This window comes from Emys orbicularis, chromosome 12 (genome assembly GCF_028017835.1).
Source record: "Emys orbicularis isolate rEmyOrb1 chromosome 12, rEmyOrb1.hap1, whole genome shotgun sequence".
In the NCBI taxonomy this organism is placed as follows: Eukaryota; Metazoa; Chordata; order Testudines; family Emydidae; genus Emys; species Emys orbicularis.
In genome coordinates, this window is record NC_088694.1 from 37,052,686 (window position 1) to 37,070,218 (window position 17,533).

Below are 17,533 nucleotides of genomic sequence, written 5' to 3' on the forward strand. Positions count from 1 at the left end.
TTGGGCGAGGCCCAAGCCAGAGACTACGAGGCAGTAAAGGCCGCTATCCTAGATAGGGTCGGACTCTCAACCGAGAGGTACTGTCAGTGTTTTCGGACCCCCTGCTGGACAGAAGGCCTGAGGCCCAGGGCGTTCGCCCAGAAGCTGACAGAGTGGGCCACCATGTGGCTGAGACCCCCGCCCAGACAGTGGAGGAGATCATGGACCGAGTGATCCTACAGCAATTCCTCCTGGGGCTCCTGGACCCAGTGCGCATTTGGGTCTGAAGACATCAGCCGGCCCACGTAACCGATGTGGTCCGGCTGGTGGAAGAATACATAGAGGCAGAGGGACCCAGCTGGGTGGTGAAATCTGGAAAAGAAACAGGACCCGTAAGGAGCCCACTGGACTCGACACCCAAGAGGGAGTCGGACCCGGGGCTCACCGGCAACCGCGAACTGACCTGTTTGCAGTGCAGGTGTCCAGGCCATAAAAAGTAGGATTGTCCTCAAATGGAAAGTGGACTAGCAGACTTTTGTGGGTTGACTGGGAGGCAGAAGGGATCAGAGAAGCAGCCCCTGACCACCATAACAGTGTTGCTGGGGAGGAAGCCCCAGTGAGGGGGGGAGGGTGAACTCCGCATCCACCCGCTCACTGGTTCGGAAGGGTCTAGTGAAGGAGTGCTGGATGATTCCAAGGGCAAAGGTGGCCCTTCGATGTGTCCATGGGGACACGAGGAACTACCGGATGGCCTGGGTACCTATGGAGGTCCAGGGACGCTTCCGGTGGCAGTGGGTAGAGGTAGTAGAGAATTTACCCTACCCGGACCTTCTGGGGAGTGATTGGAGGCCCGCTGCTGGCAAGGCACGATGGCGGGAGGGGGAGCCTGTGGAAGGGGGCATGGAGAACCCAATTAAGGAAGCGACAGAAGGGGAGGGAATAGCTGAACCCCCACAGGTAGCAAGAACCCCCCTCACAATACCACGGGAAAAGGGGGGGTAAAGTAGAAACTCCTAGACAACAAGCAGACTGACTCATAGAATGTTGGTTATGCGGTAACAAAGGACCCCGGGCAGGAGTGCCAGGAGTGTGGCCCTTGAGAGCCTGGTGAAGGCAAGGTCCAAGAGACTGTGGAGCCAAACCCAGACTTGGGGTACCCGAGGCACCCCGCCAGGCCAGAGGCATGGCCCAGGGAGGTGAGAGGGCAACCAGCCATGGCCAGAGCAGAGGTGTGTACTCTACCGCAGCGGCGGGGGGTAAAGGAACTCCTGCCCAAGGGATGATATGTGTGGCCGAGAAGAGGTAGGGGCTGGCGGAACCTGAAGGCTCATTGAAGAGGGGAGATGTGTGGCAGGGCTGAGGTAGAAACCCCTTGGATGTCCTGCCAAAGGGGTAGCTCCTCCCTGCTTCCCAGCAGAACGGCCAAGTGCAGGGGCCCAGACACTCAGCAAAGAGCTCAGCTGCAGGCTCTAACAAGGGCAGGCTCAGAAGAATCAGCTGAGCTGAGTGGAGCCAGCTGGGCTGGGGGCTGGGAGGAGGTATAAGTCCAGGGAACTCACTGGGGGAAAGGTTAGCCGGGGGGGAAGACAGAGGAACTGCAGCTCTGGCTCTACCGGCTGCAGAAAGCCTCAGGGCTGGTAGACCCAGAGAAGGGTCAGAGTGGGGATTGGTGTTGTGGGAATCGGAACTCTGTAATAAGCACTGTAAATAAAAATACACGGGAGAACCACCTGAAGGAGGCATTGGGACCGTATCTTTGACCAGCCCACGCACCGAGCACAGGGACGAGAGGGCAGTGACCTGTGCAGACCCTGTGTCAGGGACAGATAACGGGAGGTCTGGCAACAGTGATTAGGAATTGGGCACCTCACACCCTTCGGTCCCATTGTCAAATACAATTGGACGTGGTGGAGCAGACAGGGCAGTGGACTGGGACTCTCGATAGTTGATTTCCTGCTACGAGCACACTGAGTTATTCCAGCCCTCTGGGATTCACTAACCCAGCTTGGCTGTTGGCAAACCCTGCAGGCACCCAAGTGTTTGCAGTAAATGGGCCATAGGTGTCCCTGGCCGTGCCCTGTGGAGCCCCACATCATGTATCTGGATGCCGAGGCCCCAGAACAACTCACAAACCTGGGGAAGTTGCGTTCTCCTGCCTGATTCTCCCCCAGGGCCCCATCCGGCAGGTCAGGTGCCCAGAGGCTCTGAAAAATCCCACTCGGATCCCAAGTATCTGGAAACAACTGGCCATAAATTGTTGCTGAAAATGGGCAAATAAGAAGCCTGTGCTGGTGTCCTGTGTTCTGGGGCCCAGGCCAGAGGGTTTCCTTTGGCTTTTCTCTTCCTTAGTATGAAGCCTGGGGATAAAATATACTCTATGAAAAGAAAGTTAATTATTCAATTTTCTAACATTGGAGTTACATGCTGACATTGCAACCCGGTATTTTTAGAATGGAGGTATCTGAATTTTCAGGGATGTGTGTGTCTATCTAGAAGTCTCTCACCCTACCCGGATTAGATGCTCAGTGATCCAGCTGAGTCCATTTCACCTGCTCCCTCTCACTGAGCACAATCTCCCCTCATTCTCTGAACTTTGAAAAGCCACAAGTTCAAGTCTCCCACCAGCCCAATAGTACCCACCTGTGGCATCTTATATAGGTCCTAAAAAGCCTGGGGTCACAGATTTTAAGAGGTCTCTCCATCTCCACTTTCTCCCACAGCTATGACCCTGTAAAAGCATGACTCGAAGACCAATGAAACTCAGGAAAACATGAGCTGGGACTACAGCAGGCTTTGGTTCAGTTTCCTACCCCAGCCCATGATATATCTATTTTAACCCAAGAAAATTGATGGGTTAGAATGGTCCAAACATGAATTTCCTGCAAGCTTTCCTCAGGGCTTCGTGGACCTCTTTGTTTCTCAGGCTGTAGATGAGGGGATTGACCAGGGAAGTCAAGACTGTGTAGATGACAGATAGAACTTTCTTGAAATCGCTCAGGATTAACATAAAGCCGTTCTGTGGTTACATTTCTGTCTTAAAACATGTAGAATATAGTTAAGTTAATTCAAAATAGCCTAGTTCTTGCCTTGGAACAGCTGTTATATTAGTTTCTTTCTGGGAGGGAGTGTGAATGCAGGAGGGGGCTCCAGGCTCGGGCAGAGGGTTGGGGTGTAGGAGAGGGTGAAGGGTGTGGGCTCTGGGAGGGAGTTTGATGCAGGATGGGGATTCTAACCTGGGTCGTAGGTTGGGGTTGGGGTGCAGGGTATGTTAGGGAGTTTGGGTGAAGGACAGGATTCTGACCAGGGGCAGTTAGTGGCCAATCGGAGCTGCGGGGATGGTGCTGGGAGTGGGGGAAGTGCACAGAGCTTTCCCACCCCCAGGGGCTGCAGAGATGTGCCAGCAACTGTCCACTTCCGGGAGGAGCATGGGGCCATGTCTTGCAAGCAGCCTGCCTGAGCCCTGCTGCGCCTGGTAAAAACTTTGCTTTCAGGCCTGGGTGGCGCATATCGTAGGCTGGGGGAAGCTAAGCCTCCCCAAACAACCCAGCATGGCCCTGCCCGTGCTTCGCTCCAAAGCCCCCTCCTGCTTGCCGCTTTCCCCTTGCTCCCCCACGCCCATCTCTGTCAGGCTGCTCCTTCCGGGAAGCGTGCCAGGGCTGGGGCTGGGGCTAGGTTTAGAGCCTGCATCCAGGACTTGAGGGCGCTGGGGCTGCCTAGTGCTGGGGGCCCCCGGACAGAAGGGACAGAGGAAGGGGCAGAGGGGGTGGGGCCTCAGGCAGAAGGGACAGGGCTGGGGGCTTGGCCCCCCAAAGGAGCGGCTCACGCACTGCCCATGCTGACAGGGATGATATCCCATTGCTTAACTCTTCAAGCGAAATACGTATAATCTGTATATTGACTAGACTACAAGGAGAGAGCTGAATCTTCTCACACTGCAGCTTAAATTTTTAATTCCAAGTTGATTGACTCCTCATCAGTGATTTCAGTTAAAATAATTATTTTATTTGCCATTCCCTGTGATCAACTACCATGTAGAGATCATTAGGAAGGAGACATAAAACATTGGCCACATTAACCTTTGCTTCTCCTGATGCCCAATACACAGTATAGCCCCCCCCCCTTCCCAGCCTTCCTCCTCTGCTATCTCTAGTGCCCATGCTAAAGTAGAGCTGCCCCTTTCCCATTCCTCACCGTCTGCTACGCCCAATTCCCCTTTGCCCCAGGTACATACTTGCATGTGCAGCTGGCACTGTACAAAAACAGTAGGTACAACAGTATACCGTTGGAAACAAGCAACCAAACCCGAACACCATTCTGGGATCTATTAACAGGCATGTTGTAAGCAAGATATGAGAAGCAATTCTTTCACTCGATACCATGCTGATATGGCCTCAACTGAAGTATTGTGTCTTGTTCAGGAAAAACGGGGACAAATTAGAAAAAGTCCAGAGAAGAGCAACAAAAATGATTAATGGTCCAGAAAACATGACCTATGAGGGAAGACTGAGAAAACTAGGTTTGTTTAGTCTCTAGAAGTGAAGACTAAGAGGGGAAATGATAAGAGTTTCAAGTACATAAAAGGTTGTTAGAAAAGCAGGGAGAAAAGTTCTTCTCCTTAACTTCTTAGGATAGGACAAAAAGCAATGGGATTAAAGTGGAGCAAGGCACTGTAGACTGGACATTAGGAATGAAATTGTGGGACCTGCATCATTGGAGGTTTTTAAAAACAGCTCAAATACTTGTGAGGAATGGTCTGGTAATGACATAGTCCTGCCTTGAGTTTAGAGGACTGCACTAGATCATAGAATCATAGAAGATTAGGGTTGGAAGAGACCTCAGGAGGTCATCTAATCCAACCCCCTGCTCAAAGCAGGATCAACACCAACTAAATCATCCCAGCCAAGGCTTTATCAAGCTGGGCCTTAAAAACCTCTAAGGATGGAAATTTCACCACATCCCTAGGTAACCCATTCCACTGCTTCACCACCCTCCTAGTGAAATAGTGCTTCTTAATATCCAACCTAGACCTCCCCCACTGCAACTTGAGACCATTGCTCCTTGTTCTGTCATCTGCCACCACTGAGAAGAGACAAGCTCTATCCTCTTTGGAACCCCTCTTCAGGTAATTGAAGGCTGCTTTCATATCCTCCCCACTCTTCTCTTCTGCAGACTAAACAAGCCCAGTTCCCACAGCCTCTCCTCATAAGTCATGTGCCCCAGTCCCCTAATCATTTTTGTTGTCCTCCACTGGACTGTCTCCAATTTGATCACAACCTTTCTGTAGTGGACGCAAAACTGGATGCAATACTCTAGATGTGGCCTCACCATTGTGGAATAGAGGGGAATAAACACGTCCCTCGATCTGCTGGCAATGCTCCTACTAATGCAGCCCAATATGCTGTTAGCCTTCTTGGCAACAAGGGCACACTGCTGACTCATATCCAGCTTCTCATCCACTGTAATCCCCAGGTCCTTTTCTGCAGAACTGCCGCTTAGGCAGTCAGTCCCCAGACTGTAGCGCGGCATGGGATTCTTCCTTCCTAAGTGCAGGACTCTGCACTTGTCCTTGTTGAACCTCATCAGATTTCTTTTGGCCCAATCCTCCAATTTGTCTAGGTCACTCTGGATCCTATCCCTATCCTCCAGCATATCTACCTCTCCCCCCAGCTTAGTGTCATCCAAGAACTTGCTGAGGGTGAAATCTATCCCATCATCCAGATCATTAATAAAGATGTTGAACAAAATTGGCCCCAGGACCGACTCTTGGGGCACTTTGCATAATACCGGCTGCCAGCTAGACATCAAGCCGTTGATCACTACCCATTGAGCCCAACAATTTAGCCATCTTTCTATCCACCTTATAGTCCATTCATCCAATCCATACTTTTTTAAACTTGCTGGCAAGAATACTGGGGGAGACCATATCAAAAGCTCTGCTAAAATCAAGATATATCATGTCCACTGCTTTCCCCATATCCACAGAGCCAGTTATCTCATCATAGAAGGCAATCAGGTTGGCAATCAGGACCAGCTGACGTCCCTTCAGGTCCTACACTTCTATGATTCTGTTAAGCTAAAACACATTTACCTTGGATTATCAGAGTTTGTTTCAAAGCCAGTGAGGTACAGACTATTTTTATTTTATTTTTTATTTTTCACTGGGACTCTCATGAGGTCTCCACCCAGATTTTGCACCAGGATAACTATCCTGGTTAGTGGTGCGAATGTGTTATGGAAATAGTTATACCACTACACCCTCTCGTGTGGACACAATTTACCAATAGATCGCTTATTTCCTTTTCAGATGTGGGACTGAACAATACCGCCAGAAGCACTGTCAGATCAGCACCTGTGGCATTATATAGGTCCTAAAAAGGCTGGAGTCACAGATTTTAAGACGTCTCTCCATCTCCACTTTCTCCCACAGCTGTGAGTCTGTAACTACAGGACATGAAACTCAATGAAGCTCAGGGAAACACAACCTGGGACTACAGAAGGCTTTGTTTCAGTCTCTACCCCAGCCCATCTTATATCTATTTTAACCCAAGGAAATTGATCAGTTAGCATGGTCCAAACATGAATTTCCTGCAAGCTTTCCTTAAGGCCTCCTGTACCTCTTTGTTTCTCAGACTGTAGATGAGGGGATTGACCAGGGGAGTCAGGACTGTGTAGACAACAGACAGAACTTTCTTGAAGTTGCTCAGGATGTCGGTGGTTGGGAACATATAGACAATCAGCAGAGTTACATAATAAATGCTCACCACAATGAGGTGGGAGGAGCAGGTGGAAAATGCCTTTTGCCTCCCAGTAGTGGACGGGATTCTCAGGATGGTGGCGATAATGCAGATGTAGGACATCAAGGTTAGCATGAATGGGACCGGTGAGAAAAAGAAGATGAGTGTGAAAGCCAATGTTTCCATCAGGTGTGGGTCATTGCAGGAGAGTTTTAGAAGGGGGATAAAATCGCAAAAGAAATGATCAATAACGTTGGGGCCACAGAATGTTAACTGAGATATCGACAACGTTGATATGCCACTACATAGGAAGCCACCTATCCAAGAGCCACCTGCAAGCTGGAGGCAGGCCCTGCCACTCATACGGACTGGATAGTGCAGTGGATTGCAAATCGCTAAATACCGATCGTAAGACATCACTGACAGGAGAAGGCATTCTGTAGCAACCAGAGAACCAAAGAAATAATATTGTGTGAGGCAGCCACTAAATGAAATAGTCCTGTCCCCAGTCAGGGGACCAGCCAGCATTCTGGGCAGGATGGAGGAGGTGTAGCAGGTCTCCAAGCAGGACAAGTTCCCAAGGAAGAAGTACATGGGGGTGTGAAGGTGCTGATCAGTCACAACTAGCACAATGATGAGGACGTTCCCAGCCACGGTTGCAATGTAGATCACTAGGAACAGCAGAAACAGAGGGATCTGTAGTTCAGGGAGGTCCCCGAATCCCAGGAGGATGAATTCTGTGATGGACGTTTGGTTTCTCTGCTCTGGTTTTCCTATGGGGTTTGTCTATGGGAAAGATATGAACTCTGCCATATAAATGAAGAAAATTCACTTAATAAAATGTCAGCACTGTTTTCATTCCCCCCATCTGCTGGTTACTGGAAGGGTGGTTGAGTGGAGAATGGAGGCCAGGAGAGGGGAAATGCCATTTTATGATCCCTGGGGCAGATTTCATATCTGAGCAGACTTCAGGTTCAACAAAACATTAATCTCTCTGGATACTTGTGTAGTAACTTGACAGATGGCACTAAGCACTTAAATATTAAGGTGATGGGACTTAGGTAAAACAGGACAAAATGTGTTGCTTCAAATAGTCACATGTTTCATTACCTGGTGTATCAGAGCAGGGCAATGTTCTTTATAGATTGGAGATCCATGGGCGAAACGAGCCAGGATTTTATATATTAGAGGAAGCCGCAACAGAAAAACAAAACAAACAATTAAAGCTGGGATTTGCAGTGTGTGGGCAGCCAACTCCAAGTGAATTGCAGTGGAAATGTGCCACCTAGCTGTATTAGAGCCATTTAAAAGTTTTTATCATCAGACAAATGCCTCTCCTTCCCTAGGACAATACTTCATTGTCCTGCAGTCGTACACTCTACACATAGAGAAGTGATATTCATTAAAAACCAAAACCAAAAAAACTCCCACTAGAAACCACCATGTTAGCTGGAAATTGATCCTCTCTTGCCAGAAAAAAATCTGGATAAAATTTGAAATGTGTAAAAAATGTGCAATTTTCATACTATGAGATGTGTGTAGAACCTGAATTTCCATTTCTTCGGCAATTCCATGCTTTCAAATGTTGGATTTCATTCCCATTTTACTTTTAAAATGTATTTACCAATTTTTAATTTTATTACTAGTATATTTTTATTTTATATTTCATTGTGTTTTATAGTTATTTACATTTATTTCTATTCAGTTTTATGTTATTTTATTTCATAAAGCTCTATACAATAAGTCTTTTCCTAAACAAAATTGCATAGAAATTGATTTGTTCCCCTGGAACATTTTGAGGTCTATCAACAAAACATATTTTCATCAAAAATGCCAATCAGAAATTTTTATCAGCTCTGCGTTTTCTTCTTTATCTTTGGTTAAATGTAATACTAATCCTCTCTCTCTAGTCTGCCACTACTCTCTCTCTACCCATCACTTATCCTTAAAGAGAGAGGGTGAGTGAGGTCATATCTTTCCCTGGATGGATTTACTAAGCTGTATTAACTGCTCAGTAAAGCCCTGATACTGCACAGAGTTATGCACAAGGTTAATTTTAAACCCCGGGAATAATTCTGTTCTGTCTGAGACTTCTCCGCTTACACCTCAGATAAAAGTTCTACTGACTTCAAGGATGGGTCCCCTTTGATTTCATGGGATTTGAACAGCGAACGCCTTGAGCTTTCTTTAAACATACAGCTCGGCTGGATTTGATTTCCATTGACAGATGTTGGTGAAGGTCGATATCAGCTGATACAACCAAACCAATCAACAGTAACAGTGGGCATTAGTGCAGCCTCTCCCTGCACCTTGCACCTGCAGGGATGGTGTCACTGGCCGCGCGGCCGGGCTGGGAGCCTTTTGCACCCAGCTATACTGGGAGTGAATGAGCGGGGCTGGGACAGCAGAGCTGCAGAGGGATCCCTGCACGGCCGCATGGCTGGCGACACCCATCCCTGCAGGCGCAAGTTGCGGGGAAGTCTGTAGTCCTGGTAGGCCTGGGCTGTGAGGAGGAGGCTGAGTCCCTGGCTGTGGGGGAGGCCACCCCGCTGCTGATTGGTTACTGCCTATCGATGGTAAAGTTCAACAATGAGGTGACCACTACCGTGGCAGGGGGCTCCCCGCCATCCTCTGCTTCCTGCTACCAGCCCTGGCCATGGATCTCTGCTCCACTGGGCCAGAGCAGCCGCCTTCCCTGCCCCTTGCGCCCTGGTGTCTTGGATCCCTCGGCCGGTCGGGTGCCCCCCACACCTCACTGGCAGCGCTGCCCTCACCCTGACCCGCATCTTAACTCCCGCTGAGCTACTGGAAAATGTAATAGTTAAAAATTGGGTGTGTGTGGGGGGGAATCTTAAAGATAAAATAATCCCAATGTTAACCCTCTAAGGGGAGAAACAAAACCGATTTGTGCCGAGTCCACTTATAGCCAGTGTCTGATCCTGAGCACCGAGCACAGCAGCCAAAAGCAGCTCTGCTTTCCCCTCGGCAGTTCACTCAGTGCCCTGTGAGGGAGAAGCTGCCAGTGAGGGCACAACCCTGTAGGGGTCAGGAGGGGAGGTTAGAGAGGAATGAAGCCTGCTCCCGTGTTTGAAGTGCTGGCTCCCATGTTTGAAGAGTCGGTAGATGTTGGTTAATTTCCCTGCTTTATCACCAGCTCTTTGTGTGACTTTCAGGGCAGATTTCCAAAGGTACCTAACAATGCACATGGGTGCCTGAGTAGGGACCATACCTAACGCCCATCAATTTCCAATCCCACTGGGAGGTCTGTGTCTTGAGGTGCCAAAAATCTTCCATAAATCTACTCCTCTGTGCACCAGGTCCCATCTGTAAAGCAGGGGGAATTGCATCACATAGGGGTGGTGGGAGGATAGATACATTCAAGGCTGTGAGGTGCCCAGATATCAGGGTGATGGAGGCCAGTTAATGAACTAGGATAGATGGGACTTGACCGGTCTTTCCTATTCCTAAATTCAGTCATTTTGCTTTGGGTTGGGAGTTTGAGAGAGATCAGTGCCCACTTCCAGTTAGATTCCCATGGGATTAGTTACCGAACAGACCTACACTGCTTCAGACTCCTCAAGATTCAAGGATCAGAGAGGAAAAGGTTGATTTACCTCTAAGCCGGATCTGTGAGCAGCTGGAGTCTCTGTTGTCACCTCCTCACGCAGCATTTCAAGGACCAGGATCCAGGTTATATAGTCCATTTTCTCTCCCCACTGCATTCACCTACTTCCAGGTGCCAAGTAACTGGAATGACAACTTAGAAAAGCTACTGAGGCTCCGTTCCAAATATGGTATTGTGACCTTGTGCCTCATACCCTCTGTCAAATGGGGATTGTCTTTTCTGATTCATTATATATCCTTCTGCGGGAAGAGGCAGTCTCCCGAGGCATGTCTGTTGTGGGGAATGCAACAGGCAAGGGGAAGTTGATATTTACTGACATTTTCTAAAACTAAGCCAGAGTCAAACTTCTAATCTCAAAGGGAGAGTCCTGCAGAGGGAAGAAACTTCTGATCCTGAAACAAATCTCTCTCTTTATTGTGTGAACGCTGTGGTGATTGTCGAGAAATAACGCACTAATTCTAGATTTTACAGCTGCCTCAGTGATTTAGACACTGAGTTCCTATCCAATTCCCTTAGAAAGGTTTGAAAATGTCAGCACAGTTAGCTCATCTTACATTTTCTCCAATGTTGCCCTCCATAGCAAGCACACATATCCCCAGTCCCCATCCAATGAGCTCACTGAATTAGTTCAGGTAACATTTTTAAAAGAGTCTAAGTGATTTAGAAGCCTAAGTCCCATTTTTGAAAGTTTCTCAGTTGCTAAGGCTTAGCAATCTAAATCTCATTGAAAGGAAATGGGATTTAGCCTCCTATGTCACTTTTGAAGTTTGCTGAAGTGTTTTTGAAAATGTTACCCTTAGCTCAATGCTTCCTGGTCAGTCATTTCTGAAACGAGGAAGTGCAGCCTGCTGCTCAGATAAAATGCAGGTGCAACAGGGTGCTTTACACATTTAGGTTGGGATCTTCGAAGAGGGGTAATGTACGCAATAAAGACCCAACTGCCATGAGATTGCTATGAGAATTTGGCACCTAACTCCCTTAGGCTTCTTTCAAAGGCCCATACCAAGGAAGCATGGAATTAAGAGACATGAGATTATAAATTTAAAATAAATTAATTTTAAATTAAATTAAACAGTACAAATAATTTTTTCCCACATCCCAGAAAAGTTTCAGAGTCTCACGCTTCTTCAGTGCTACAGCAATTATACCAAAATGTAATCTTGTTCCAGAATTGTAGGTGTCTAGTTGATCTGTTAGAGATATTGTGAACCAAAGAATAGCACTGATTCCATCCTGTAAAGGACAGTGTTCTACATTCACACTAGCTGATTCATGGGCCAGTTTGGGTACAGAGCAATATAATCATTTCAGGTGTGTGCATTGCAATATATTCTACAACTTGACTCCAACACTGCCCTTTTTCAGCATGAAGGAAAGGTTTCTTCCAGGTTTCTTCCAGCATTTACAGAAGGATACAAATATCCACTTATTTCTAAATGCAAAACCAACTAGGAGATAGTAATAATTCCCAGTCGTCTCCTACCATAATTTGCTCCCTATCTATGCAGAAAGTTCTCATTCCAATTTATCCCCGGTGTGAAAATTTTTGTGTTAAAGCTTTGTTATTCATAATGTCCAAATGTTGAACATTTGTGCCTCTCATAATTGTATTTTGGAAAAAGGGGTTTCTTTCTTTCTTTGTTTTTTTACTTGATCTCTGACAAAAAAAAACATTGCTGTCAGGCCTGGGTGGCATGTATCATAGTCTGGGGGAGGCTAAGCCTGCCCAAACAGCTCAGCATGGCCCCACCCATGCTCCGCCCTGAGACCCCCTCCTGGTTGCTATTTTCCCCTTGGCCCCAGCCTTGGCAGGCTGCTCCTCTTCCAGGAAGGGGGCTGGGGCTGGGGCTAGAGCCTGTGGCCGGGACTTGAGACACCTGGAGCTGCCCAACTCTGGGGGCCCCCGGGCACTGGGGCCACACTGCCTGGCCCTACAGGGCTGTGGGTGCTGGGGCCACAATGCCTGGTATTCGGGTGAGGAGGGGAGGCTGTGGCACTGGGGCAGGTCAGCCCAGGGCTGGGGCCGCGGGGCCAGCACCTGCAACGGGGAGAGAGGGGCTCGGGACTCCGGCAAGGTGGGGGTGGGCCGGAAGTGATTGGGTAAGAGGCGGAGGGGGGCAGGGCCTCAGGCAGAGGCAGGCAGGGTCTCAGGAGAGGGTGCGGGGCTGGGGGCTAGCCTCCCCCATGGAGCGGCTCATGCACAGTCCTTGCCGACGGATGAAATCCCATTGCTTAACTCTTCAAATGAAACACGGGTAATCTGCACATTGGCTAGAATACCAGGAGAGAGCTGAATCTTCTCAGACTTCAGCTTAAATTTTTAATTCCAAGTTGACTGACTCTTCATCACTTTAAGGAATAATAAACCCTGCAGGAGCCTCTCCCACTCTCTGAAGTCTCACTCCAGCCTCCTGAGTTTGCATCTTTCTCTGGCCTCCTTCAGCCTTTTATTGGAAATGGCCTTATTCCCGTCAGCTGGGGACCCTTCTCTAACCAGGGCTGGTATGGCCCCCGGCTCTCCAGCCCAAGGGCACACAGCTCTGTCACAGGCAGGGATAGGCAGATATAGGTAAAGTGGTGCAACTTCTATGTGTAGACAAGTGTTGCACATTTATTCCACGCACCAGACACAAAGGTGACAGATAAGGGGAGGTCTGACAACAGAGATGACAGAAAGAGGACTCAGTTTATTTATTTTATTGCACGATGCTTTTGGTGCAAGGCCCATAGTTATTAGGGTCTGCTAGAAAAAGGTAAAACAGGAGAAGGAACTGGTGGAAAACATCCCCTGGGAGTAGAAGGAATTCTCAGGATAGTGGTTTGGATGTAAATGTACAGGCTGGGTTTTCCCATAAGAGGCTGAAGTTAAGTACCCAAATCCTATAGATAGTGAATGGGAGTTGCGCACTTAACACCCTTTGGTCTCATTGTTAATTACAACTGGATATGGTGGAGCAGACAGACCACTGGACTTGGACTCTGGATAGTTGGTTTCAATGCCTAGCCCTGCCACTAGACTACTGAGTGATTCTGGGGAGGTAACTTTACCTCTTCCTGCCTTAGTTTCCCCAGCTATAACATGAGGGAATCTGAATCCGAGAATCTGGCCCCCCGAGATTCACAAAACCCAACTCGGCTGATGGCAAAGCCTGTTGGCACATAAGTGTTTGCATCAAAAGGGCCTGAGATGCTTCCAAACATGCCCTCTGCAGCCTCACACTGGGTATCTGGACGCCGAGGCCCCAGAGCGACGCACAAACCTGAGGAAGGTGGGTGTTCCCCTGCCTGAATCTCCTCCAGGGCCCCATCCAGCAGGTCAGGTGCCCAGATACTTTTGAAAATCCTACTCGGATCCCAAATATCTGGAAACAACTGGCCCAAAATCATTGCTGAAAATGGGGAAATGATGTCCTGTGCTGATGTCCTGTGTTCTGGGGCCCAGGTCAGAGGGTTTCCTTTGGCTTTTCTGTTCCTTTGAAGGGAGCCTGGGGATGAAAAACATTCTTTAAAAAGAAAGTTAATTATTCAATTTTCTAACATTGGAGTTCCATTCTGACATTGAAACCCTGTATTTTTAGAATGCAGGCGTCTGATTTTTCCGGACAAGTTCCCCAGAAAGAAGTACATAGGGGTGTGGAGGTGTTGATCAGCCAGAACTAGCACCAGCCATGGTCGCGATGTAGATCACTAGGAACCAGGGCCGGCTCCAGCATTTCTGCCGCCCCAAGCAAAAAAAAAAAAAAAAAAAAAGCCGCGATCGCAATCGCAACCGGCGGCAGCAATTGGAAGAAGAAAAAAAAAGCCGCGATCGGCGGCGGCAGTTTGGCGGCAGGTCCTTCACTCCTAGAGGGAGTGAGGGACCTGCCGCCCCCAAATTGCCGCACATGCCGCCCCTTTCCCTTGGCCTCCCCAAGCACCTGCTTCTTAAGCTGGTGCCTGGAGCCGGCTCTGCTAGGAACATCAAGAAGAGAAGGGTCTGCAGTCCAGGGAGATTCCCGAATCCCAGGACGATGAATTCTGTGTTAGACGTTTGATTTCCCTGTTCTGTATTCACCATGGGGTTTGTCTGTGAGAAAAAAATTTACTTCAACATAAATGAAAAGCAACGTTCACTCAATGAATCGTCAGCACTGTTTTCATTTTCTCCCTCTGCTGGCTACCGGAAGGAAGGGTGAGTGGCGATTGGAGACCAGGGGAGGGAAAATGTTATCTCTTCATCCCTGGGACATATTTGAGCAGACCGCAGGTTTAACAAAACATTAATATATCTGGAAACACATCTTGTAACTTGACAGATGGCAGCAAACACTCAAATACTATTGTGATGGGCTTAGGTACAACAGTACAGAAACGTGTTGGTTCAAATAGTTGCATGTTCCACTACCTGGTGTGACAAAGCAGAACATTGTCCTTTCTAGACTGGAGATCCATACGCCAAAGAGGCCAAGATCTGACATTTTAGAGGAATCCGCAACAAAGAAACAAACCAAGCAACGAAGGGTGGGATTTGCAGTGTGTGGGCAGCCAACTCCAAGTGAATTGCAGCGGAATGGGCCATCTAATTGTATCAGAGCCATTTGAAAGTTCTTATTGTCAGACAAATGCCTCCCCTTCCCAGAACAATATTTCATTGTCCTGCAGTTGAACACTCTACATATAGAGATGCGAACTTCATTAAAAACAAACAAACAAACAAAACAACTCCCGCTGGAAACTACCATGTTAGCTAGAAATTGAGTCTCTCTTGTAAGAAAAAAATTGTGTGTAAAATTTGAAATTTGTAAGAAATGTGCTATTTTCATATTGTCAGAAAGATGTAGACCCTGGAATTCCATTTCATAGGCAATTCTGTGATTTCAAATGTTGGTTTTCATTCCAATTTTCACTTTTTAAAAATTTATTTATCTATTTTTAATTGTATTTCTAGGTTATTTTTTAATTTTATATTACATTATATTTTATAGTTATTTAAATCTATTTCTATGTCATTATTTTATTTCATTTTATATTATTTAATAAAGCTCTATACAATAACTTCCTCAATAACATTTTGTAGAAATTGATATGTTCCCAGGCAACATTTTGATCCTGATAGACAAATTTTCCATCAAAAATGCTAAATTTTTTTCTTTATCTTTGATTTAAAACAATTAATTCTTTCTCTGTTGGTGGCTGTCTAGTCTGCCCTGACTGTCTCTCTTACCATTGCTGATCCTCAGAAAGACAAGGGGGGTGAGGTCATATCTTTTATTAGACCGATTTACTAATCCTTATTAACTGCTCAGTAAGGCCCCGATGCTGCACAGAGTTATGCACAAGGTTATTTTTGCAACTCAGGAATAATTTTGTTCTGTCTGAGCCTTCTCCCTCTGAAGTCAGAGGTAAATTTCCACTGACTTCAAATATGGGGCCCTTTGATTCCAATGGGATTTGGACAACTAATGCCTTTAGCCTTCTTTGAAACTTATAGCTCAGCTCGGCAGGATTCGATTTCCATTGATAGATGTTGGTAAATGTTGATATCAGCTGACACCCTGAAAACAACAACAAACTACATCAGCAACAGTCGGCATTAGTGAAGCCTTCCCTGCACCTTGCGCATGCAGAGATGGTGTCACCGGCCCAGTGGCCATGCACGGAGCCTTCTGCACCCAGCTGTCCTGGGAGTGAGCAAGCGGGGCTGGGACAGCAGAGCTGCTGAGGGCTCCCTGCAAGGCCACCTGGCCAGTGACACCCATCCCTGTAGGCACCAGGTGCAGGGAAGGCTCCCAGAACCGAGAGCCCCAGCCTGGTCTGCTAGGAGGAGGAGGAGGAGGAGGAGAAGGAGGAGTGCCTCACTGTGGGGGAGGCCCACCACTGCTGAATGGCTTCTGCCCATGGACAGAGCTATTCAACAACAGGGTCAGAGCAGCTGCCTCCCCTGCCCCTTGCGCCCTGGTGTCTTGGACCCCTCGGTAGTGCAGGGAGCCACCAGTATCTCCGCTGTCACTGCTGGGAGTTCCCTCTGCAGCCCAGTTGTCAGCGCTACCCCCAACCCCACCCCCTTTGAATTTTCCCACAACAGTAAACATTAAAATAGTTAAAAACTAGGAAATAAACCCTTAATAAAAATCAATATTAGTAATTGAAATAGCAAAAATAAAATCACATTCTGCCAAACCTGCTCATAGCCATGTCTCCTCCCCGAGCACTGTGCGCAACAGCAGCTATCAGCTCTGTGTTACCCACCTCACCTCACTGAACTCTCAGCGCACCGGCCAGGCCAGTGCCACCAAGAAAAGTAAACTCTTCTGCGTAGCACAGAGGAGGGGAGGTTAGAGAGGAATGAAGGCTGCTACAGTGTTTGAAGTGCTGGCCTTGGATTCGGCAGATGGTGGTTCATTTCCCTGCTTCGTCACCAGCTCCTTGTGTGACTCTAAGGCCAGATTTCCAAAGGCTGGTAGGTACCCAACAATGGACATGGTACCTGAGTAGCGGCCGTACCTAACGCCCGTCGATTTCCAATCCGCATGGGGGGTCTATGTCTTGAGGTGCCCAATATACCTTCATAAATCTGCCCCTCAGTGCACCAGGTCCCACCTGTAAAGCAGGGGTAATAGCATCGCACAGGGGTGCTGGGAGGATAGATGCATTCAAGGCAGTGAGGTGCGCAGATACCAGGGTGATGGGGGTCAGGTAAGGACCAAGGATAGACGTGACCCTACAGGTCTTTCCTTTTCCCAAAGTCATTTTGCTTTGGATTGGGAATTTGAGAGAGATCAGTGTCCAGTTCCCCTTGGATTCCAGTGGGGTTAGTAAGCTAGCAAACCTTGATTGCTTCAAACTCCTCAAGATTCATGGAACAGGGAGGAAAAGGTTGATTTACCTCTAAGGCGGACCTGTCAGCAGCTGGGATCTCTGCTGTCACCTCCTCATGCAGCATTTCAAGGACCAGGATCCAGTTTACTCGGCCCATTTTCTCCCCCCACTGCATTCACCTACTTCCACGTGACCAGTTACTGGATCGACAACCTAGAAAAGCTACCGAGGCTCCATTCCACGTCTGGTAACATGACCCTGTGCCTTATATCTCTGTCAAATGGGGAACGTCTTTTCTGATTAATTATATATCCTTCTGCGTGAAGAGGCAGTCTCCCTATTGCCCATTATAAATTATAGCGGCCCCTTCCCTACCCCTCGCCCTCTGCTGCCCCCT

At 48.0% G+C, this 17,533-nt stretch overlaps 1 protein-coding gene across 1 annotated transcript; it reads right to left on the reverse strand.

Annotated features, from left to right (window-relative positions):
* Positions 1-215: 215 nt before the first annotated feature.
* Positions 216-17,293, reverse strand: LOC135886113 (olfactory receptor 5AP2-like). Its single transcript, XM_065413988.1, has 5 exons — positions 17,204-17,293; positions 6,594-7,499; positions 2,850-2,903; positions 443-525; positions 216-351 (listed from the first exon to the last, which is right to left on the reverse strand). The coding sequence occupies exons 1-5, from the start codon at positions 17,291-17,293 to the stop codon at positions 216-218; spliced, it is 1,269 nt and encodes a 422-aa protein (XP_065270060.1).
* Positions 17,294-17,533: the final 240 nt, after the last annotated feature.

Coding starts and splice junctions, on each gene's coding strand:
- LOC135886113 (XM_065413988.1), bottom strand. CDS start 17,293: ATGGGCCGAGTAAACTGGATCCTGGTCCTTGAAATGCTGCATGAGGAG. Junction 2,904..6,593: donor ACAGTCTGAGAAACAAAGAG/GTACAGGAGGCC, acceptor CCTCATCTACAG/CCTGAGAAACAAAGAGGTCC. Junction 526..2,849: donor AAAGCTTGCAGGAAATTCAT/GTTTGGACCATT, acceptor TCTGCCTCCCAG/TCAACCCACAAAAGTCTGCT.